The sequence below is a fragment of the Lepidochelys olivacea genome, assembly GCF_965140295.1.
Source record: "Lepidochelys olivacea isolate rLepOli2 genome assembly, chromosome: 20".
In the NCBI taxonomy this organism is placed as follows: Eukaryota; Metazoa; Chordata; order Testudines; family Cheloniidae; genus Lepidochelys; species Lepidochelys olivacea.
In genome coordinates this window covers 10,409,333-10,432,684 of record NC_140430.1, presented here as the reverse complement: position 1 = coordinate 10,432,684, position 23,352 = coordinate 10,409,333, and the positions used below count along the sequence as shown (strand labels likewise).

Here is a 23,352-nt window from a genome sequence, read left to right as displayed (position 1 = left end):
GAACGAGGAGTAATGGTCTCAAGTTGCAGTGGGGGAGGTTTAGGTTGGATATTAGGAAAAACTTTTTCACTAAGAGGGTGGTGAAACACTGGAATGCGCTACCTAGGGAGGTGGTAGAATCTCCTTCCTTAGAGGTTTTTAAGGTCAGGCTTGACAAAGCCCTGGCTGGGATGATTTAACTGGGAATTGGTCCTGCTTCGAGCAGGGGGTTGGACTAGATGACCTTCTGGGGTCCCTTCCAGCCCTGATATTCTATGATTCTATGATTTTATCTTATATCTCATGATGTTTAGTGTTAAAGCCCCAACTCCAGCAGTCGTGGGATTAAGGAAAAATCTCGGCTTTTTTTTTTTTTTAAGCATATTGTCAGCCCTTATGGTGGCAGGGAAAAAGTGGAAGAGTGACCCTGCAATGCTTAGAGGTCAGAAGGCAAAGAAACAGAACCCAGGGGGTATCATTACAAGTCCATGAACTGCAGGAATGAGCCAATGCAAAAAGAGCAAAGAGCAAAAGCAAAACTGCGATTGTGGTCACTGCTTACAGTGAAATGCCCACAGCGCGTTATAGCAAAGGGATTAATGTACAGATGGCAACAACTTAGGATAATGCTGTGCAAGCTTCACAGAAATCCGTCAAAATGCACAGCGCCATCTGGAGTCAAATGCCCAGCACAAGCTGAGCACCTGATGTGCCTGGAGGGATCAGCTTAGCTAGTTATTCCTTGCTGTGGGTAAAATGTGGGCAGGAAGGTTTTTTTTCTTTCCAGATTCTCACGCCCCTCCCAACACATTCCTCACCCCCTAAGGGGGGTGCACCCCCCCCCAGTCTGAGAACCTCTGGGTTAGAGCAGGTGTGCCCTGAGACAGATCCCTTAGTGACTCCGTCTTGCCTTCCCTATTGGGATCATAACTGGAGGAAACTATAAGATTTGCAAGTGTGAAATGCTCCATATTTAGCAGGTTTCCGTTCCTTTGGTGCTAGGACTGTCCTTACATTGCTACTGGGCAAGTCTGCAAAGAAATAATAAATCGTAATAATTGTGGCTGTACAGAAAGGACGATGACCCTGCTTACACTGTTATAGCCACTGATGTACCAACACTCTTGCACAACTGTGATAAATCTTATACAAAGTAAGGTGTCACTGGCTCAAGTTGTGATCTGCTGAACAATGTTACCCTGTTGATATGTGCGTATTATCGCTGTATTTTGAAGTTACAAACCTTTGCTGTGTGGCCATATCTCAGACATGTTGTGTTCCTGGGTGTTGTGTTCCTGTCATGTCCCACATGACAAATTTCCGTCAGGAGCAGCCAGCCGTAGGCTGATGGGCCATTGCAGAGAATCGACTCTTCCAAAGGGCCCCTCCCAAGGACACCTCATCAGCATGTGGACAATGGAGGCCCCGTGACTCAACAGGGCATCTAGAACTCCCTGTTCCAGACAGTAGCTTGCCAGGCACACGGCAGCGGGGATAATTTGAAGAGGGTGACATCATCCCCTTGCCTCTTTCTCTGGACTATGATTTCTAACAAAGAAGAGCTTTGAACAATGGACTGAGGAGCCCAATATTTGGGATGAACCAGAGAGACTTATTACAAACTGGCAGATTTAACATCACTGCTATTATCCTGATCTACTAACTCTGAAATCAACTGTAAAGTACCTGATTCATTTTAAATTTTTAAAAAAGAACAGGAGGACTTGTGGCACCTTAGAGACTAACCAATTTATTTGAGCATGAGCTTTCGTGAGCTACAGCTCACTTCATCGGATCCTGTAGCTCACGAAAGCTCATGCTCAAATAAATTGGTTAGTCTCTAAGGTGCCACAAGTCCTCCTTTTCTTTTTGCGAATACAGACTAACGCGGCTGCTACTCTGAAACCTTTAAATTTTTAATAAGTGTCTTTCTTTCTTAATAAGACTAAACCTTTAGTTTTTAGTTACTAAAGGATTGGCTACCAGCATGCTGTTTGGGGTAAGAGTTGAAGTATATTTTGCCCCGAGGTGTTTGTCTGGTTCTTTGGAACTGGAAGAACCTAATACATGTGATTTCTGGTTTTAATAATCATTTATCACAGAAGTCTGGTATGTCTGGGTGGTTCAGGAGGGGCTAGAGGGGCCTTTCTGTGGATCCATAATAACTAGTGAGTAGTTGAAAGCACACATCTGTTACTGGTTTGGTGAAATTTTACAAGCGAATATACCACCAGTTTGGGGAACATGCCCTGTTTCCTAGCAGTTTGGCCTGAGATTGGCGCTCTTAGATGTGGCCCATACCAGGCAGCATGACAATCATAATTGCATTGTGAATTTTAAATGTGTCTTATTTGTGCCTGGAGGCAGGAGCGCCTGCAGGGAGATTGGATCCGTTGTCCGATCGCTTGGTAAGGTGGGCTCATCGGAACGATACGTGTTCCAATAAAGCCAGATGCAAGATCAGGCATCTAGGAACAAAGAATGTAGGTCACACTTATAGGATGGGGGATCGTATCCTGGAAAGCCCTAAAAGGGAAATGGGGTCATGGTGGGAACTGGCTGAACAAGAGCTGCGGCTAAAAAGGCTAATGCCACCCTGCTTTGTATAAGTGGGGAAATCTCACTAGCAGCAGGGAGGGGTGTTACTCTGTATACAGCACTGGTGAGCCCATCACTGGATACTGGGTCCAGTTCTGGGGGCCGCACTGCAAAAAGGACGGTGACGAATTGACATGGGTCAGAAAAAGAGATTCTTGTGCTGGGAAACCTGCCTTAGAGCAAGAGCCTGGGAGCTCAGTCTCTCCTGTTTCTCCAAGAGAAGGTTCCGAGGTGCCCAGGTCCCTGGCTGTATCCACCTCCATGGGAAGGAGAGTTCTGAGAAGAGAGGGCAGACAAAGGCAGAACGAGATGCCAGGGCCGCGGGCTGAAGCTAGATAAATTCAGGTTAGAAATAAAGGTGCAGAGTTTTAACAGCAAGGGGAATTAGCCATTGGAACAACTGCCCCAGGGATTGTAATAATCTCCCTTAACTCAGGTGACCAGGTGTCCTGATTTTATAGGGACCGTGCCAATATTCAGGGCTTTTTCTTATATAGATGCCTATTACCGCTCACGCCCCCCCCCCCCGTCCTGCTTTTTCACACTTGCTATCTGGTTACCCTAAGCTTGAATATAGCACCTTTCATTGGTAGAACTCAAAGTGGCTTTATCCTCACACGCCCCCCTGAGGCAGGACAGGGTTATAACCCTAATTTTTACACCTGGGAAACTGAGGCACAGGCATGCTAAGGGCCAGACTTCTAAAAGGTTTTTGTGTCTAGTGGGGTTTTCAGAAGTCCCTCGGGACCCATTGATTGTTTAGTGCCCTAGCCCCTGGGCCATTCTCCAGCAGAATCCGAGTGCATGGGTCTTCACCGCAGAGGATGTGAGGGAGAGCCCCACAACCGAGCCATTCTTTTCAGGTGACAGATCTGAGGAGCTGTCCCAGACGGAGGTGTCAGTAAAGCAGGTTTGGGAATAAAATGATCAATTTAGCAGTAATAAGTCCCCAGGCCCAGCTGGCATTCACCCAAGAGCTCTGAAGGAACTCAAAAGAGAAACTGTAGAATTACTAACTGTGGTATGTACTCTAGTGCTTAAAGCAGCCTCTGCACCAGATGAAAAAAGAACAGGAGGACTTGTGGCACCTTAGAGACTAACCAATTTATTAGAGCACAAGCTTTCGTGAGCTACAGCTCACTTCATCGGATGACTGGAGGAGAGCTAATGTGACGCTAATTTTAAAAAAGGCTCCAGATGTGATCCTGGCAATTACAGGCCGGCAAGCCTGACTTCAGCACCAGGCAAAGTGAATCATAGAATCATAGAATATCAGGGTTGGAAGGGACCTCAGGAGGTCATCTAGTCCAACCCCCTGCTCAAAGCAGGACCGATCCCCAATTAAATCATTCCAGCCAGGGCTTTGTCAAGCCTGACCTTAAAAACTTCGAAGGAAGGAGATTCCACCACCTAGCTAGGTAACGCATTCCAGTGTTTCACCACCCTCTTAGTGAAAAAGTTTTTCCTAATATCCAACCTAAACCTCCCCCACTGCAACTTGAAACCATTACTCCTTGTGCTGTCATCTGCTACCACTGAGAACAGTCTAGCTCCATCCTCTTTGGAACCCCCTTTCAGGTAGTTGAAAGCAGCTATCAAATCCCCCCTCATTCTTCTCTTCCGCAGACTAAACATTCCCAGTTCCCTCAGCCTCTCCTCATAGCTCATGTGTTCCAGTCCCCTAATCATTTTTGTTGCCCTCCGCTGGACTCTTTCCAATTTTTCCACATCCTTCTTGTAGTGTGGGGCCCAAAACTGGACACAGTAGTCCAGATGAGGCCTCACCAATGTCGAATAGAGGGGAACGATCATGTCCCTTGATCTGCTGGCAATGCCCCTACTTATACATCCCAGAATGCCATTGGCCCTCTTGGCAACAAGGGCACACTGTTGACTCATATCCAGCTTCTCGTCCACTGTAACCCCAGGTCCTTTTCTGCAGAACTGCTGCCGAGCCATTCAGTCCCTAGTCTGTAGCAGTGCATGGGATTCTTCTGTCCTAAGTGCAAGACTCTGCACTTGTCCTTGTTGAAACTATAATAAAGTTTATAATTGGTTGAAACTATAATAAAGAACAGAATTATCAGACACATAGATGAACAAGGTGTGCTGGAAAAGAGTCAACATGACTCTTGTAAAGAGAAACCATGCCTCACCAATCTATTAGAATTCTTTGAGGGGATCAACAAGCATGTGCAAAAGAGTAATGTAAATGATATAATGTACCTGGAGTTTCAGAAAGCCTTTGACAAGACACTAAAGGCTCGTAAGCAAAGTAAGCTGTCATGGGATAAGAGGGAAGGTCCTCTCATGGATCAGCAACTGGTTAAAAGATAGGAAACAAAGGGTAGGAAGGTCACTTTTCAGAATGGATATAGGTAAATAGTGGGGTCTTCCAAGGATTTGTATTGGGACTAGTTCTGTTCAACATATTCATAAATGATCTGGAAAGTGAGGTGAACAGTGAGGTGCCAAGATTTGCAGATGACACAAAACTACTCAAGATAGTTAAGTCCAAAGTAGTCTGCAAAGAGCTACGAAAAGATCTCACAAAACTGGGTGACTGGGTAACAAAATGGCAGATGACATTCAGTGTTGATAATCCAAAGTAACACACATTGGAAAACATAATCCCATCTATACATACAAAATGATGGGGCCTAAATTATCTGTTATCACTCAAGAAAGAGATTTTGGAGCCATCATGGATAGTTCTCAGAACTCATCCGCTCAATGTGCAGCAGCCATCTAAAAAGCAAACAGAATGTTGGGAGCCATTGGGAAAGGGGTAGATAATGAGACAGAAAATATCATATTGCCCCTATATAAATACATAGTATGCCCACACTTTGAACATGGTGTGCAGATCTGCTCGCCCCATCTCAAAAAAAGCTATATTAAAAATGGAAAAGGTGCAGAGAAGGGCAATAAAAATGATCAGGGGGCTGGAACAACTTCTATATGAGGGAAGATTAAAAAGACTGGGACTGTTTTGCTTAGAAAAGAGACGACTACGGTGACAGAGGTCTATAAAATCATGCCTGATGTGGAGAAAGTGATTAGGGAAGTGTTATTGATCCCTTCACATAACACAAGAACCAGGGGTCACCTGATGAAATTAATAGTCAGCCAGGTTTAAAACAAACCTAAGGAAGTACTTCTTCAAACAACATACAATCAGTCTGTGGAACTCATTGCCAGGGGCTGTTGTGAAGGACGAAAGTATCGCTGGATTCAAAAAACACCTAGATAAGTTCCTGGAGGACAGGTCCATGAATGACTATTAGCCATGGTGGTCAGGGAGGCAACCCCATGCTCTGGGTGTCCCTAAGCCTCTGTCTGCCAGAAGCTGGGATTGGACGACATGGGATGTATCACTCGATGATTGCCCCATTCTATTCACTCCCTCTGAAGCATCCAGCCATGGTTGGAAGACAGGACACTGGGCTAGATGGACCCTTGGGCTGACCCATTATGGCGGTCCTTATTTTCTGAGTTGAAGTCTTTAAATAAGGCGTGGGTGTCTCTTTCTAAAAGATATGGTCCCGCTAATCAGAAGTTCCGGGCTGGGTGCCAGGACCCCTGGCAGCCATCTCTGGCCTGCCCTATGCAGGACGTCAGGCAGGATGGCCTAATGGTCCCTCCTAGCTTTACCATCTCTGAATATCGAATTGCTTTCTCTGTGGCATTCTGCACAGGGTTCTCAGCGGGAGAATTTCCCCTTGCTCTAGATGACAGCGAAGAAGAGCAGCTGGTGTTTGGTGTGAGGAAGGGGGACCCAGTGGAGGATGCGAAGAGGGGGCGGCAGGGGCAAAGCAGCGGGCTGGGAGAATGGTCATTCTGAAGATGCTGAGGGCCAGGGGACCCCTGGATATTCAGGCTCCTGTCAAGTGTAGCCCTGCGGAATGGAGCTGGACATACATTCTGCAGCTGCCTCTGACCCCCCCCCAGCTTGGCCCCACTCCTAGAGTAATGGCGCCACCGTGTGGCCATTCCCTCTAAGAGCGCCTCTGTTTGATTCTTCCCCCAGGTATTGGCTCTCTCACACACTGCCCTGCTCTGATGCCAGGGGTCGTGCAGGAAAATGGCCAGAGACAGACAGGCTGTGGCAGCGGCATGCTCAGCATGATGTAGAGGTGAAGCGGTGTGCTCGAGTGGAGTCAGGCCTCCTTCTTCTCTCTACTTCTCTCCCCACTGCTGGGAGGGGAGTGGGGTCTAAGGCCTTGTCTACACTACAAAGCTTTGTCAGCAAAAGCTCCCCTTTCAAAGCTCCGGGAAGTATCGGACAGCTGATCTTGCTGGGGAACAAAGAGCAAATCATTCATGTGGCATGCTCCTGTTCTGCCCTGCACTAGGAACACAGGCAGGCTGCTGCTGCAGGGAGCAGGGAACCGCTGGGCTGCTTTGACAGTCCGCAGCATGGAGAGCTCCCAGGGCTGCTCAGGATGCCGCTCGGAGGGAATCACAGAACCATAGGCAGGCAGGCAGAGCAGGCTACTTGTGCTTGGGGAGAGACTGCTATGCTGAGCAGAGTCAGGGGCTGATGGGGGGCGGGGGGGGAGGGGTGTCCCATTCCCCCTGCCGCAGGATAGGTCGGTCAGCCTGCTGTCTTCTCCATCCCAGACATACCACTCCCCCGCACACTTCTTTTGAAAAAGCAGCTGACAATCTACTCTGGGAAGGATGAGATTGAGAAACCTGCAACATGTGACGCTGTACCTGCCCCATGAGGCACTGCAAACCTTTCCCAAAGCACCCTGCGGCCAGCTGCACTGGGAGATAGCTACCCACAGTGCACTGCCCTCTGTGTTGATGCAAGAGCTGCTAGTGTGGATGCACTCTGCCGGCACAAGAAGATAGTGTGGAGATGCAACAGCCATTTTAATTAAAGGAGCACAACTTTTGCCAACAAAACTTTGTAGCGTAGACAAGGCCTAGCAGTTAGAGCGGGGCTGGGGTGTGGGGGGGATCTGGGTGTCTGGATTCCTGGGTTCTCTCCCCAACCCTTCCACTGACTTGCTGTGTGACTTCAGGTGGGTGACTCACTGATGGCAAAATGCCTCCTCCTGTCTAGTGCCGCTAGCTCTGGGCACCCCGGCAGGAGGGACTCGGGGCTGGCAGGAGAAGCCGGGCATGTCCAGGATCAGGCCCTTACAGCACTGTTCACTGGAGTAGAAGAGGGATTTCTGCAGAGTTCTGAGTGCCCAGTGAGCTGAACCCAGACACACACAGATGTTCTCTGCACTGGCTAGGGAGACACAGCAGATACTTTTGCAGGAAACTGGAACTGCTGGGGGATCCCTGCCCTCAGTGCACAGAACTCCCCGTAACCTCAGAAGCAGAGTTCTTTGGGCTTCAGATTTAAATGCCAGCACAGCCAATTTGTGCCGTACCCTGGGAGCTAAACCTAGTGGGAACGAGGGACCCTGGAGAGCAAGGGGAGAAGCAGAGGGACTGTCGGTCTCATCACGACCGAGGCTGACCACTTCTGACTTTAGTGGCAGTCAATGGCACTCAGCACCTGGCCTAGATCTTACATGACCCTTGCCAGGTCACACAGGAAGTGCAGAGCTCTGAGCTGGACCCAGGTCTGGCAGCCTCTCAGCTAGACATTGGGTTTTGCTCAGCTAGGAGGGAGGTTGACAGTTGAAAGTCCTGTAGAATGGATCTCACCGTTCTTTGTAGCGCCGACAGCCCGGTGGCGTTCAGTGAGGTGAACTAGCCCACGAAGGCACCTAGGGCTCTGCTGACTTTTATTGGCTGCTTAAAGAAAATAAACCTCAAAATGGCAAAATGTTTTCAAAGGTGCAAATTACACACAAAAGGTCCCAGATCTTTCACAAACGAAGTTATAGTGAGTCGCACACTCTGTGTTATTCCACTTGCCTCTGACACCCCCTGTGAGATGGATGCAGTGTTTCTGAGTGTTATTAACACTGGGGATCCCTGAAGACCAAGATCTGAAAGAAACAAGGGGAATATTTCCAGTGGCTAGAGCAGCTCCTGGGGAATCCATTCTAGTCAGGAACCTCTCTATCATGGATCCACATGATCCAACAGAGCAACTTACCACAACCGCTGAAAGGGAAGACTGCAATATCTCTCTATCCACCCCCATATCACACATCTATCCATCCATCCCAGGCACTCAGCAGGGCACCAGGATGGAGCATGGGCGGGGCCATTGCCTGGGTTAGGGGACGTTTAGCCTCCCCTGGCCTTCAATACCTGCTGCCTATCTATCTACCTATCTAGCTATCTATCTCCATAAACTTATGCCTGTCTCTCCCTGGACATTCCCATACAACCATTCCCATTAGAGCTGAGTGAATTTTTTTCCATTTGAAAATCTGACACAAATTCATTGACTAGATTCGGCCAAAATTTTGGGAGGCACCAGGGTCAGTGGGGAAGATCAAGGAGAAGTGATGAGCTCCCTTTTGACTCTGATCCTGAGGAAACCTGCAGTGTTGCCCCCTGAGCCCACTTGGTCTGGGGTCTCAGAGGGACGGTGCCCCCCAGAGCGCAACTACCTCAGGGTACCAGCTCAGAGCAGAGCTGCACTGCACTGCACAGGGCTCAGTGTCTGTGAATAAAGCTCACTTTCCTCCCCACTCCCCGTGCTAATCCCAGCCTCCCCACTGCGATCCTATCCAAGGTTTATTGCAGGACTGCAGGGGGTTAGAGCCAGACTTCCTGGTGCTGAGCACCTGCCGCTTCCACTGAGAACAGCTGAGATCAGCTCATGTTTGGGTGCCTCATGTCCTATTCTCCTCTATAAGGTGGGCTCCTTGGCTGGACTACATCTCTCACAGTGCACTATGGTATTCCCTCTGGAGGGGAGAGGTGAAGCATCCTGGGACTCCCTGGCCATGATGCATCATGGGAGATGTAATCCTGCTGGGAGCCCGGCTCATGGGGGAGAATGATGACATACAGCAACTGAACTCTGGTCTTCCCTCTGGAGAAGAGAGGCAGAGCATCATGGGAGATATAGTCAGGCTGGGGAGGCTGACCTGTAATGGAAAAGGAGAACATGCAGTAACTGAACTACAACTCCCATGAGGCACTAGGGCACTATTTCTGAAGGAAAATATTTTGCTTTTGGGGCATATATTTTTCAACAAAAAATCGAGATGTTTTGCAAGACGATGCAAAAAATGTTGAGTCAAAATCCCGATTTCTCATCAAAGAACCGTTCAGTGGAAAATTTTCAACCTGCCCCATTGACTCCCCTGCTGGCTCTAGGCCGTGTAACAATGCTCGTCCCCAGCCATGCCAGCCTGAAGTCAGCTGGCTATTCCCTTCTCCCCATAGTCCTGACCCTGGGACTCACCAGCCCGAGGGGCCAGACTGTGCTTTGTGGGAGGAGGCCAGCCACCTTCCCCACTCCAGGGGAGGGGGTGAGTGAGGTGTAGTGTACAGGTCCCTGCTGGATTTGGGAGCAGGGTGAGGAGGCAGATGAAAGCAGGCAGAGGACAGTAAATGTTAGGGCATGTCTACACTACCAAGTTTACTCCTGGGGCAATTCTGCATTGCTGCACATGCACAGAATTCATGTCTGGTGCAGAATTTTTTTTCCCCACAGAAAATACATTCTGCCCAGGAAGTGCTGAAGTTCCGACTGTTGCCCACCAGAACAACTGACTGACCGGCAGTAACAGCGAGCAGCTGGTTGCGTTCGTTACAGCAGCCTACCAGTGGAGCCAGGTTAGGAGGCACAGTGGGGCACACGGTGCTGCCAGGGGCTCACAGCCTGGGGTTCAGAAGGGATAGTGAGGGGGACTGACTGGGGTGCGGGCTCAGAAGCTAGTGGGGTGACAGCATTGATCCAGGGGCTGAACAAGAGGGGGGCTCTGGGCCACATGGGGACTGGGGGTAGGGGGGCTCCAGGGCCACATGGGGACAGGGGATGCAGTGACACACAGGGACGGGGCCAGATATGCCTGACTGAATAGGAGAGGCTCGGGGTCAGCCAGGATCTGCATGGGGGAAGCTCCCCAACAATGCCCCCAGCCCCAAAAGAAACTGTTCCCCCACCCACACCCAATAAAATTCCAGGTTCTCTCCTGAGCTCCTTCCCTCTCCTTCAGCTCCTCCATTACCCCTGACTCCCCCAAGCCTTTGCACTGCTTCTGAGAGGTGCGGAAATACAGTTCTGTATTGTAGTTTAAATGAACTACTCAACGTTCTGTATTACTATACCTAGTAAGGAATCTAGTTGTCAAAAAAAAAAAAAAAAACCCAACCATTTCCTGAATCTTTTTTTTGCATGTATTCCTACAGACATACTTGCTAACAGGTATTTTTAAATAAATTACCTAAATAATTGTAACTGGTGTGATTCTATTGTGTTATTTGAATATATTGTGTGCAGAATTGTAAATTTTTTGGCACAGAGTTTAATTTTTTGGTGCAGAGCTCCCCCAGGAGTAAAAGTGAAGTCAATGTGAGGTAGCTTATGTTGACCAAACTATGTAAGTGTCACACTACAGTGTCCCTCCCACCGCTGTAACTCACCTGCTAGGCCAACTTCGCAAATCACCTCAACGAGAGGCATAGGGCTTAGGTCAACAGAGCCCCAGTGTTGCAGTATCTGTATAGACACTGCTTTATCATAGACTCTCAGGGCTGGAAGGGACCTCAGGAGGTCATCTCGTCCCACCCCTGCTCAAAGCAGGACCAATCCCCAATTTTTGCCCCAGGTCCCTAACTGGCCCCCTCAAGGATTGAACTCACAAACCACTGAGCTATCCCTCCCCCCTTTACTTGCATTGCCTGTTGGCTGTCAGCCTGGCTGACTGCTGGAGCCGTGAAATTGACAAGAATGTCAATTTCACTGCTGGTAGGGTCCCTGTTTTGAAATGGATCGGGCGGGGGTGTTGGGGCTGTGAGCCCCAGCAGTGCTGGCAGCTGGAGCCTCGCTGCCCGGTGCTGCTGTGAGCTCCCTCCCAGCTGGAGTCCCCACAGCTGGAGCCAGCTGCCTCCCAGGCTCTCAGCCCCTGGCACTGCCCCTGATGAGCACTCACACCTGACAGGAGGGCAGGGTGAACATGATAAACCACAAAAAGAAAAGGAGTACTTGTGGCACCTTAGAGACTAACCAATTTATTAGAGCATAAGCTTTCGTGAGCTACAGCTCACTTCCTCAGATGCATATCATGGAAACTGCTGCAGACTTTATATATACACAGAGAATATGAACCAATACCTCCTCCCACCCCACTGTCCTGCTGGTAATAGCTTATCTAAAGTGATCATCAGGTGGGCCATTTCCAGCACAAATCCAGGTTTTCTCACCCTCCAGCCCCCCACACAAATTCACTCTCCTGCTGGTGATAGCCCATCCAAAGTGACAACTCTTTACACAATGTGCATGACAATCAAGTTGGGCTATTTCCTGCACAAATCCAGGTTTTCTCACATCCTCCCCACCCCCATACACACACAAACTCACTCTCCTGCTGGTAATAGCTCATCCAGACTGACCACTCTTCAAGTTTAAATCCAAGTTAAACCAGAACATCTGGGGGGGGGGGGGTAGGAAAAAACAAGAGGAAACAGGCTACCTTGCATAATGACTTAGCCACTCCAAGTCTCTATTTAAGCCTAAATTAATAGTATCCAATTTGCAAATGAATTCCAATTCAGCAGTTTCTCGCTGGAGTCTGGATTTGAAGTTTTTTGTTTTAAGATAGCGACCTTCATGTCTGTGATTGCGTGACCAGAGAGATTGAAGTGTTCTCCGACTGGTTTATGAATGTTATAATTCTTGACATCTGATTTGTGTCCATTTATTCTTTTACGTAGAGACTGTCCAGTTTGACCAATGTACATGGCAGAGGGGCATTGCTGGCACATGATGGCATATATCACATTGGTGGAGAACACTTCAATCTCTCTGGTCACGCAATCACAGACATGAAGGTCGCTATCTTAAAACAAAAAAACTTCAAATCCAGACTCCAGCGAGAAACTGCTGAATTGGAATTCATTTGCAAATTGGATACTATTAATTTAGGCTTAAATAGAGACTTGGAGTGGCTAAGTCATTATGCAAGGTAGCCTGTTTCCTCTTGTTTTTTCCTACCCCCCCCCCCCCAGATGTTCTGGTTTAACTTGGATTTAAACTTGAAGAGTGGTCAGTCTGGATGAGCTATTACCAGCAGGAGAGTGAGTTTATGTGTGTATGGGGGTGGGGGGGATGTGAGAAAACCTGGATTTGTGCAGGAAATAGCCCAACTTGATTGTCATGCACATTGTGTAAAGAGTTGTCACTTTGGATGGGCTATCACCAGCAGGAGAGTGAATTTGTGTGGGGGGGTGGAGGGTGAGAAAACCTGGATTTGTGCTGGAAATGGCCCACCTGATGATCACTTTAGATAAGCTATTACCAGCAGGACAGTGGGGTGGGAGGAGGTATTGGTTCATATTCTCTATGTATATATAAAGTCTGCAGCAGTTTCCACGATATGCATCTGATGAAGTGAGCTGTAGCTCACGAAAGCTCATGCTCAAATAAATTGGTTAGTCTCTAAGGTGCCACAAGTCCTCCTTTTCTTTTTGCGAATACAGACTAACACGGCTGTTACTCTGAAACATGATAAACCACAGTAATTGCTGGTGGCGGTACAGAGACTAACATAAGTGGACTTAACTTTGTAGTGTAGACATGGCCTTACTCACGTATATGATACTGGTGAGCCATCCACCCACGTCCAGCTTGCTTCTTTGTTGCTCAGGCCGATCCAGTGGTGAACGGAATTGATCCCCACTGTCAGGAAGGCCTAAGGGGGGATGGGAGAGAAGCACAAACAGCAGTTATTTGTCTCCTACCTGGTGTTCTGCAAACCACCAGGGGCCCGCGTCCCACGGGGCCTGCCCAGTCCTCCATCACCTGCCTTGTCCAGGTGTTGTGCTGAAACCGCCTACCCCACCTGCAGGCACACAGACCAGACGGCAAGGCAGGAGCAGGGGCGGAAGCGAGAAGTCATTGCTACCGGGAAGGGGCTGTGAGGTGGAGCGGGGTTATGGGAATATGGATTTACACTGGTGTAAACAAGAGTAGGATCTGGTCACAGTGCTTTGCCTGGATCCCGTCAGCGTCTCTGGGTAACAAGGTGCACCTATGCCTATCAGTTCCGACCACACATACCCTGCAGAGCTGATCTCAAGAGCTGGGGGCTGGAGGGCAACCCCCACTGGGGGCCACATCAGAGGGGGTGGTTGGGTGAGGGGCCTGCGAGTGGGGTCATGTCTCTTCTGGGATTGCAGGAGCTGTGGGAGGGATGAGGGGGCTTGCAACGGGCAGGGGCTGGTGAAGCTTTGTGACAGAAATCCCTAGAGCAAGCCTTTGCTGATTTCTCTGGTGCTTGGCTGCAGTATCTGCTGTGCCCAGGGGGCTTGGGGCAGGGAAGTAGGGTCCCTGCAATGTCCTCACAGCACAGGACCCAGGGTCAAGCAGTGCAGCTGCCCTCCTCCCCCTGGGAATGCTGGGCTGGATTCAGAGGCTGGGAAGCATGGGCCCAGCAGGCTGGGAGAGCTGAGCAAAAGCACTGGGATAACAGCAGCAGTTTCGGCCTGGGAGGAGAGATCCCATTCAGGTGGCCCAGCACTGCGCCCAGTTCTGCCTCTCCCCGGGGGCAGGAGTATGGGGACCTACCTGCTCCCACTGGTTGCCGATGACAGCTAGCTCTGCACTGTGTCTGCTGCACGATCTCTTGGCCATATCCCAGGGCTCCTTGTCCGAGGAGAAGAAGTAGCATTTCTTCTGGAACTCCTCCCAGCCATGTGGGCAGCACGGGATCCCTGCAACACAGGCTGCAGTTCACCCCAGGGCCCAGAGATCCATGCTGGTAACATCCCGCTCATCCTGCATTCCAGCCCAGGCCAGCCCCAGCGAGTATTCCAGCCGGTTGCTCGCTCCCAGCCCAGGAGGCTGTGGAACAGGAACAGACCGTGTGGTTCTGCAGCTCCCAGCCCACGCTACCCACGGTCACCAGCTGGGCAATTCCTAACTCCTGTCTGGACACAGCCGACTGCGCTGCCTCCAGGCCGGAGCTGGCAGGAAACGGGCTGAACTGAACGGAAGGTTTTGACATTTGTTTTCATTCCATTGCAAAATTAAGCTAAGACTGGCCCAGAATAACCAATGGCCCAGTGAAGAGGGCACCAACCAGGGGCATGGGAAAGCCAGGGCCAAGCCTCTGACTCAGGTAATGCAGGGACTTGAACCTCCGTCCCCCCCAACCCTGGCACATGCCCTGAACGCCCAGCTATAGAGGCATTCTCTGCGGGAGGGCAGAGAGAATGCGCACAGGCACATGAGTGACTGACCCTAGAGCCCCCTGGCTTGGGCACTAGCCAGGGTGGTCAAAGACCCAGCTCCATGTCCCTGCTGTGCCTGGTTTGGTCTCCCACATCCCAGCTGCATGCCCCAGGCTATGCCCAGAATGGGGTGGGACTTCCTTTAGCTGCTTCTGACCAGAGCTTCCACCGCGGCCCTGACAGACCTTCCCGTGGAACGGTTAATCAAAACTGACCCGTTTCTGTGACAAGCTTCGGTTTTGATGAATCGCCGTTTTCCTGGGAAAAAAGGTTTTGTCCAAAATTTCCTGACCACCTGGGCTCCCCTCCAGGTTAGAGCAGAGCCCTGAGTCCTCTCCACCAGCCCCCCCACTCCCACCTCCAGCGACACCCGTTCAGCCCCTAAGGAGCCTGTAGTTCTGCTCGGGGGAGGAGCGTTCGTGCTGTGGGCTATGATCCCAGAGCCCTGGTCTGAGACACACAGCACCCGCACCCGCCTCCCCCCGCGCCCCAGATAGTTGCCTGGACACGTTTGTTCCTGTTTTGCATCAGTCAAATCTTGAGAAATCAGGATTCCAAGTGAAGAGATAAACAAGAAATTGTCACTGTGAGAAACCAGCTCGGCCAGAGCAAAGCCACCACTACAGGAAGCCTTAGTCGCCCTGACTCACACCCAGGATCCAGCACCTACAGCTCAGCTCAGTCACGAGAAAGATTTGTGCGGGGAAAGGAACATCCCAGGTTTGTGGGATAGTCACTTCTACAGCTGAGATTGAACCTGATACCATGAGCACCCAGCTCCGGCCGTGTGAGGTAAAGGAGCAGCTCCCTCAGCTGGTGGCAGTAATAGGCTGTTATCCTCTATGTAGCATAGGTGCTGGGACAGTGATGCATTCAAGGACAAAACAAATCAGCCCCCATCTAAACCCTCTTCAGGGCTGAATGTGCCCAGACTATGTGAAAGTTCTGATCTGGATCTGGAGCTAGATCCCGCTTTGGGTCCATCTCAAGGCCACTGATCCTCCCCCTGCAGGTTGCGTGGATGCAGCACTAGTATGTGGGAGGTTCTGCTGTCACCTCCCCGCCCCTCCTTGGTGCAGGACTGTCTGCCTGAAGCCTCCATCCAGACACACCAGGCAGCAGGCCTGGGACTAGCACTTACATTTCAGGAGCATGAGCAAGAAGGCAGCTGTCGACAGCAGCAGAGACACCCCAACCAGGGCATAAAGGATGCCCAAGGACTTTCTCCCACAGCCTCTCTGCTCCTCTGCCTTCAGGGTGGAGACAGCTGCAAAGAACAGCGACATCAGCGGCTAGAGCACGAGTCAGCGGAAGAACAGCTGGTGTAATCTCTACCCATGCCACCAGCCGCGGGCAGGAGAATGACCTACATGTGCAAGATGGTGGGAGAGGGGTCCAGTGGTTAAAACGTGGTGGAAGGGGCTGGGAGTTAGGACTCCTGGGTTCTATCCCCAGCTCAGGGAGGGGAGCAGAGTGGCAGACGGATCTGGGAGCTAGGGCTCCTGGGTTCTACTCCCTGCTCTAAGAGAGGAGCAGGGTCTAGTGGGTGCCCCCCGCAGCCCCAGGGAGTGCACTCTGGGGTGTGCACTGTAAATAGGAGAGAACAGAGCCTTCTTTGTCCCCACAGGACCCCGAGCCCATCACCGTGGCATTTGGGCTTGTTTGCCTCCCCAAGGTTCCAATCCTTGCAAGCACTGACAACTCTCCACTCCTGCTGGGGTCCATGGGCACTGCGGAGACTCAGCACTTTTGAGAATCCAGCTCTTCAAGGCCTTGTCCACATAAGTGAGTGCGTTAAACTGGTGTGACTCACTAGGGTCTGGTCTATGCAAAAAACTTTCCCTGGTTTAACTGAAGATGCAATTTCACTCCCGTTTATTTAAACTGGGGCTGCTTTGTGTGTGAACACTCTTAAATCGGCTTAACACCAGCTATCGGCACCGATTTCAGTGTCCACTAAATCACTGATTTGCACTAACTCAATTTGTAAACCGATTAAAACGAAATTGGTGCAACTTGGTTGCAGACAAGTCCCTAGTCTAGACATGTTTGAGTCAATTCAAGAGGATCTTACAGTATCGTAAGCAGATTAAAGGGCTCATCTGCACAAAAAAGACACACCGGTTTCGGCAGAGATGTGAATTTAAACTGGTTTAATCAAACCAGTGTAGACACACTTATTTTAGCTTAACAGCCACTTTCTTCAGTTAGTTTCAATTGATTAGGAGCAGGGTTGAAAAACCCAAATAAACCAAAAATCAGAGCATCCACCTTTGTCTTCGCTAGGCAAAAAAGGGAGTGTTCTTATCTTGTGACAGCTAGAACGGGTAACGCCCGAGACCTGGTCTACCCTGCAAAACGTCACTGGCTTAGCTATGTTGGCTAGGAGTGTGCAAAAATCACACACACTCTCACGCCGGCACAGCGGTGCCAGCAAACCTCCCAGTGTAGACACAACCCCGTGAAAAGAAGCGTGCTCCTGAGGGCATGCTACTGTCATTTTGGGAGATGATGCACTTACGCTGGCCCAAGAACACCTCCAGCTGGCCGGCCTGGGCTGTCTCTCTCTAGGGCTCTCGTCTGACATAGCCATACCGCCGCAGGCTCTGAAGCGTAGACAAGCCCCCAGTGGAGAGAAGGCAGCCTGGAGCTTTCCCATGGGTCAGTGAGTGGAAGTAACAACCGTGGGAGCCAGGGGTTCACCTCAACCTGCTAATTGATGGAAGCTCCAAGCTGCCCTGTCTCCACAGGGACGCCCCCTCTCTTAGTTAGCAGGAGTTTTCCTAGAGGAGACACTGCCTCGGGGGCCTGTGCCAGTTGTCAGTCAAGTCCGGGCAGCTCTCCCATGTTGACGGTGCCAGGCCGATGGCAGCGCCCAATGCCAACGTCAGCTCGTCCACCAAGCTGGGCGGGTTTCCTGGAACCAGGGGGCCTGGGTATGGTAGCTTCTGTATGGAGCACATGGGACCCACCAGGGCTCCCTGTGTGCCATCCTCCCATCCCCCAGCAACTGCCCACCCCCTGCCCCACGCCAGGTGTTCTGGGTGCCCTCTATCTCCCCTCCCCCAACCAGGGTCCCCCATTTCCCCCCATGCCAGGGGCTCTGTGTGCCCCTGTCCACCCTCCCCCATACCAGAGTCCCCCATTTCCCCCCCTGCCATGATCTCTGTGTGCCCCCCATTTCCCCTCCCCCCAAACCAGGGTCTTCCATTTCCCCCCATGCCAGGGGCTCTGTGTGCCCCCATTCTATCCCCCAAACCAGGGTCCCCCACTTCTCCTCCTGCCAGGGGCTCTGTGTGCCCCCCCCATTTCCCCTCCCCCCAACCAGGGTCCCCTATTTCCCCCCATGCCAAGGGCTCTGTGTGCCCCCCATTCCACCCCCCCATGCCAGAGTCACCCATTTCCCCCCATTCTCCCTCCTCCATACCAAGGTCCCCCATTTCTCCACCTGCCAGGGGCTCTGTGTGCCCCCCATACCAAAGTCCCCCATTCTGCTCCGTGCCAGGGGCTCTCTGTGCTTCCTATTTCCCCCCTGCCATGCCAGGGCAGCGGTTCCCTTTCTCCTGCCTTTGGTCCCTGCCCGCCCATGTGCCCGGCTCTCTGTCACTGCTGACAACTGCCGTTTAAGGCTCCAGCATTGCTATCTCTTACCCTTGTAGCTGCAACTGAAAACGATGCCACCTAGTGGATTCCTGACAGGGGACAGACCCCGGGGCCGGCACGCTGGCAGCATTCGCCCCGCCGCAGCAGCGGGGAAAGAGGCAGGCGTCACCAGCTAAGCCACAACTAAGGGCCCAGTAATGCTACTGGTCTCATCTGTAAAGCGCTTGGAGATCCACGGATGAAAAACACTATCGTCGAGCTGGGAGTTAACCTGGCAAAGGGCTGAGAGCCTCTGGAGAGATCTCTCTCTCTGCCTCTGCAATCCATACATTGACACCCGCCGCCACAGCTCTGAGCGTGCATTGGGTTGTTTGCCCAAGGAGGGGGCTTGGGGCGGGGGCCGTCATTTTAATTCCTGCAAATGCCCCATTTGCTCACCCAAGCGTGAGACACCGAGCCAGGCAGTTGCCTGAGGGCTGGGGAGAACACATGCCAGCACCATGCAGGGCAGCACTGCTGTGGGGGGTTGGGTTTCAGTCTTCTTCTGAAGATAGTTGTTCTAATGGGATCACGTATCAGGGGGTAACCATGTTAGTCTGTATCCACAAAAACAGCAAGGAGTCCGGTGGCACCTTGAAGACTAACAGATTTATTTGGGCATAAGCTTTCGTGGGTAAAAAAAACCACTTCTTCAGCCACCGGACTCCTTGTTGTTCTAATGGGATCGTTTCCCTGGAACAAGGATTATTTGTGTCCAGCCCAGTCAGGAGCCCCGCTAAACTCGCCTTTTGCAAGCCTAAGCATCTCCACTGTGCTTTAGCAGCTGTGTCTAGGCCACAGCCCTTGGTATTCTGCACCCATGGAAGTGGCTGCAGGATTTGGCCCAGCTGTGTCATGCTCCAAAAATCTCAACTTTCATTTAAAAATAAAAGCATTGGGGAGATTTTCAAAGGCACAAGTGGGAACTGGGCACCTAATTCCCATTCATGGGGACGCAGTGGGAGTTGGGCATCCAACTGCTCGTACTGCCTTTGAACAAATCCCCTTTGGCAGTGGAGATAACACTGGACACATGACCCAGGTATGACTGATGCAGAGAGGCTGCCTGAGTCTGCAGAGAGCCTGAGGCAATTGCTCTTCATTTCCATCTGTAGCCTCACATTAATGCTTTTCCCTTTGCCAAACCCAGACATCAAGCCCAGTTGTGCTGACCTATCAATTCTGTGGCCCACACACCTCCCATGCTCTGTGAGATACAGCTCAAGTGAGTCACCCACCTGGTTCTGCCTTTGCTTGCCACTGTGGCTGTGTCTGAGGCTGGGGTGGTGGCTGAGTGGGATCAACGTTCTCATAATCCCTCTCGTAGTTGTCGTCAAAACTGCCCATCGAATCTAGGGGCAGAAAGAGGGTTTTCTAGAACAGCCATGTACCTGTTTTATTGTCTATTCTGGATCATGAAGCATTTAAAACCCAGACTCCTCCCCAGGCCTGGATGCTGGGTCCAGTCACTTCCCAGCCCAGCTTTGGCTTTGGTTGTCATTGTTATTATTATTTATCTGTCTTGCAGACGTGCTGGAGCCACAGCTATGGTTTAGGACCCCATTGCACCAGGCACTGCACAGACCCAGGTCCCTGCCCCACAGAGCTTCCAATCGAAGGCAATCAAAGCTGTTCACAACCCACAGTGTCAATTGCTGATTCCTGGTCTGGGCTGTGAGAATGTCTACAGCTGCCAGGATGGGAGTCACTGGGCAAAATCCGTGTTCTCAGGGTTGAAAATTTGCTCTCTAAGGATTCACTTACCCTCCCCTGCACAACCCCCGCTGTCTGGAGCTTGTAATTTTAGTTGGATAAACCACGTATTGATCTATCTATCTACCCCTATACACCTCCTTATATCTATCCATCCCCATACACTCTATCTATCTATCTATCTATCTGTAAGCAGGGTCTGAACGAGCCCTCCACTGACATCTAGAGATGAGCTGGGGGAAAAGACTTCAGGAACAGCCTGTGTTTGTGTCTCCAGGTGCATAGCATGACCAAGTGCTTTACCAAAATGATCACTTTTGGCTAGTGTTGGGTTACAATTCACTTTACTATCGAGTGCAGGGGTCATGAAATATTTTTTTCCTTAGTGTATGAAGAAAGGGCAGCAGAACTGTACTTAATCTGGCCTGTGAGACGCCACCCTAATCTGAACCTCATTTGGTAGGGCTGCCAAAGCCCTGGGAAGGAGAGCAAGGGTGGGAGTGGCATTTGGGGCGGGAGGTGCGGCTAAAGGAGGGTGCTAGATGCTAGTTGGCTGAGCACTCTGTAGGGTTTAGAGACAGAACTAATTAGCTTCAGGAGAGAGGCCTGGTTTCTCTGTTCAGGGGTAACAGGAACTGAATGTTCGTAGCTCTAGGGGCTCTGCCTTAGGCCATGTCTACACTAGTGAGCTTACAGCAGCCCAGCTGTGCCGATGCTGGTGAGAGAGAGCTCTTCCACCGGCCTGGTAAAACCGCTTCCATCAGCGGCGACAGCCATGTGGGTGGGAGAGCATCTCTGCCGACATAGTGCTGTCCACGCCGGCGCCTCTGTCCGTGTAACTCACATCACTCGGGGGGTGGTTTTTACACACCCCGAGCGATACACGTCACGCTGACAAAAGAGCGGAGTAGACAAGCCATTATAGGTGGTGTAAGGACTGTGGTGACACGAAAGACAAGGCAGAGGCTGTACAGGAGGAGAGACCAGTAAGAGCTGAAATCACTAAGGCCCTGGCTTAAGCCGTGGGACCTCAGCCCATCAAGTCAGAGCAGTGGCAGTGCCGACCAGCAGCAGGAGAGAAAAGCAGAGGAAGCAGCAGCCGACATCTAGTTGCGGAGGCTCATAGCGAGCACAGAGACATTGCTTGATTCCCCCCCACCCTTTCTGGGGTGGGAAGTGACCCCCTCTGAACACACCTCTGAACTCTCCTTCTTTGCTAACCAAGGACAGCCACCTGTGAGTGGGGTACAGTGGACGGAGAGGGGAATGATGTGGTAAAGGGACATTAATTCGTTGGACTTTCCCACCCCAAGGTGGGAAACTGAGGCAAAGGACACAGCCCATCATGCTGTGGGGTGGGGTTTGCTTATTGTTACATGCTTTTGAATGGGGTTGTGGTGTTTCCGCAAACTAATGCTTGGTTCCCTTTCTCTTTTAATAAAAGTTCTCTTTCGCTATACACAGACTCAGTGCTTGTGAATGGGGAAGTATTGACTCTTCATGGTGCTCAGTGGTCGTGTTTGGTTTTCCCAGATTACTGAGTGGGGGCTGGAGCTGGTTCTGTTCTGTTACAAGGAACTGCCTAAGTATTGAACCTGGCCCTACTTGCTGCTGACTCCACCTGGCAGGAGGGTTACATAGCTATCTATTCCAATAGGCCCATCTATCTATCCCTATATTCCCCCACTACGCATACGTAAGACACTTGGGGGTAATTGTCCTGCTATAATCACCACGGATGAGGCCTCAGCTGGAGTATGGTGTCCAGTTCTGGTTACCGCGCTTTAAGAAAGCTGTGGGCAAATTGGAGAGAGTCCAGAGATGAGCAAAACAAGCGATCGAAGGGTTAGAAAACCCGGCCTGTGCAGAAAGGTGAAGAACCTGGGTGGGGTTAGTCTTGCCAAAAGAAGGCTGAAGGAGGACCTGCTAAGGGTTGTTGTAGGGAGGCCGATGATCCATTGTTTTCCATGCCCACTTGAGGTAGGACAAGAAGTAATCCGCTTAATCTGAGGCCAGGGGGATTTAGATTAGATATCTGAAAAATCTTTCTAGCTGCAAGGGTAGTGCCACACTGGAATAGGTTACTGAGGGTTTGTGCAACCCCCGTCTGGAGGTTTCTAGGAACAGGTTGGACAAACGCCTGTCAGGGATGGTCTAGGGGTTTACTTGGTCATGCCTCAGCGCAGGGGGCTGATGTCTTGAGGTCCCTTCCAGACTCACATTTCTGTGATTCTGGGAGGAGTGAGACAGGCCCAGATGATCCCAGCTGGCGATCCGCTCCCCATGCTGCAGAGGAAGGGGGGAAATTCCCAGAACTCCAGGGTCCCTGCCACTCTGACCTGGGAGAACATTCCTCCCCAACCCCAAAGCAGGCAATCAGTGTGACTGTGAACAAGACCCACCAGGCAGGCATCTAAGGAGAGGATTCTCTGTACCGCCTTAGAGCAGCGGTTCTCAGACTTCACTTCACTGTGACCCTCTTCTGATAACAAAAATTCCTACATGACCCTGGGTGGGGGCAGAGCCTGAGTTCTGCTGCCCCAGGCTAAAGCTCTCAAGTTTCGGCTTCAACCCCAGATCCCAGCGAGTCTAATGCTGGCCCTGGTGACCCCATTAAAATGGGGTTTGAGAACTGCTGCCTTAGAGGGATGAGCTAAAAGTTCAGTCCCCACGTCCCCCCGTGTTTACCTGGCCTCCCGTGTGGCATCGTGGCTCTTTTGGTCTGCGACAGCTCTATGGCATCGTTCTGGTAACCGGCCGCTGTTTGCATCACGCTGTGAAGCAGCTTCCTGCAGGGCGGCAGCGTCTCCACCCCAGACAGAGTGCAGCACCAGGGCTTGCAACACACCACAGCCACTTCTTCTCTTTCACAAACCACAAGTGCTGAAGACACTCACAGTTAACCCCTTCCCTGCCATGGGCACAGCTCGAGCCCTTTAAAATGTCAGTCGGTTGATGGGGGGAGCCATTGACTAACACTGGGGCCCTGTAGAGGAGACACTCCCTTCTAGTAGGAGGAAGGGGGAATTGTTCTCAGCCAGGTGAGCAGGCGAGGCTCCGAGATCACCAGTGCTTGGAGGTGGTTGGTCTGGA

At 51.1% G+C, this 23,352-nt stretch overlaps 1 protein-coding gene across 1 annotated transcript; it reads right to left on the bottom strand.

The window, feature by feature from the left end:
* Positions 1–8,313: 8,313 nt before the first annotated feature.
* LOC311510759 (C-type lectin lectoxin-Phi1-like) lies at positions 8,314–23,066 on the bottom strand. Its single transcript, XM_084610728.1, has 6 exons — positions 22,948–23,066; positions 19,785–19,898; positions 16,046–16,171; positions 14,240–14,385; positions 13,264–13,364; positions 8,314–8,537 (listed from the first exon to the last, which is right to left on the bottom strand). Exons 1-6 carry the CDS (start codon positions 23,027–23,029, stop codon positions 8,390–8,392), a joined length of 717 nt encoding a protein of 238 aa, XP_084466854.1. The 5' UTR covers positions 23,030–23,066; the 3' UTR covers positions 8,314–8,389.
* Between the last annotated feature and the right edge of the window lie 286 nt (positions 23,067–23,352).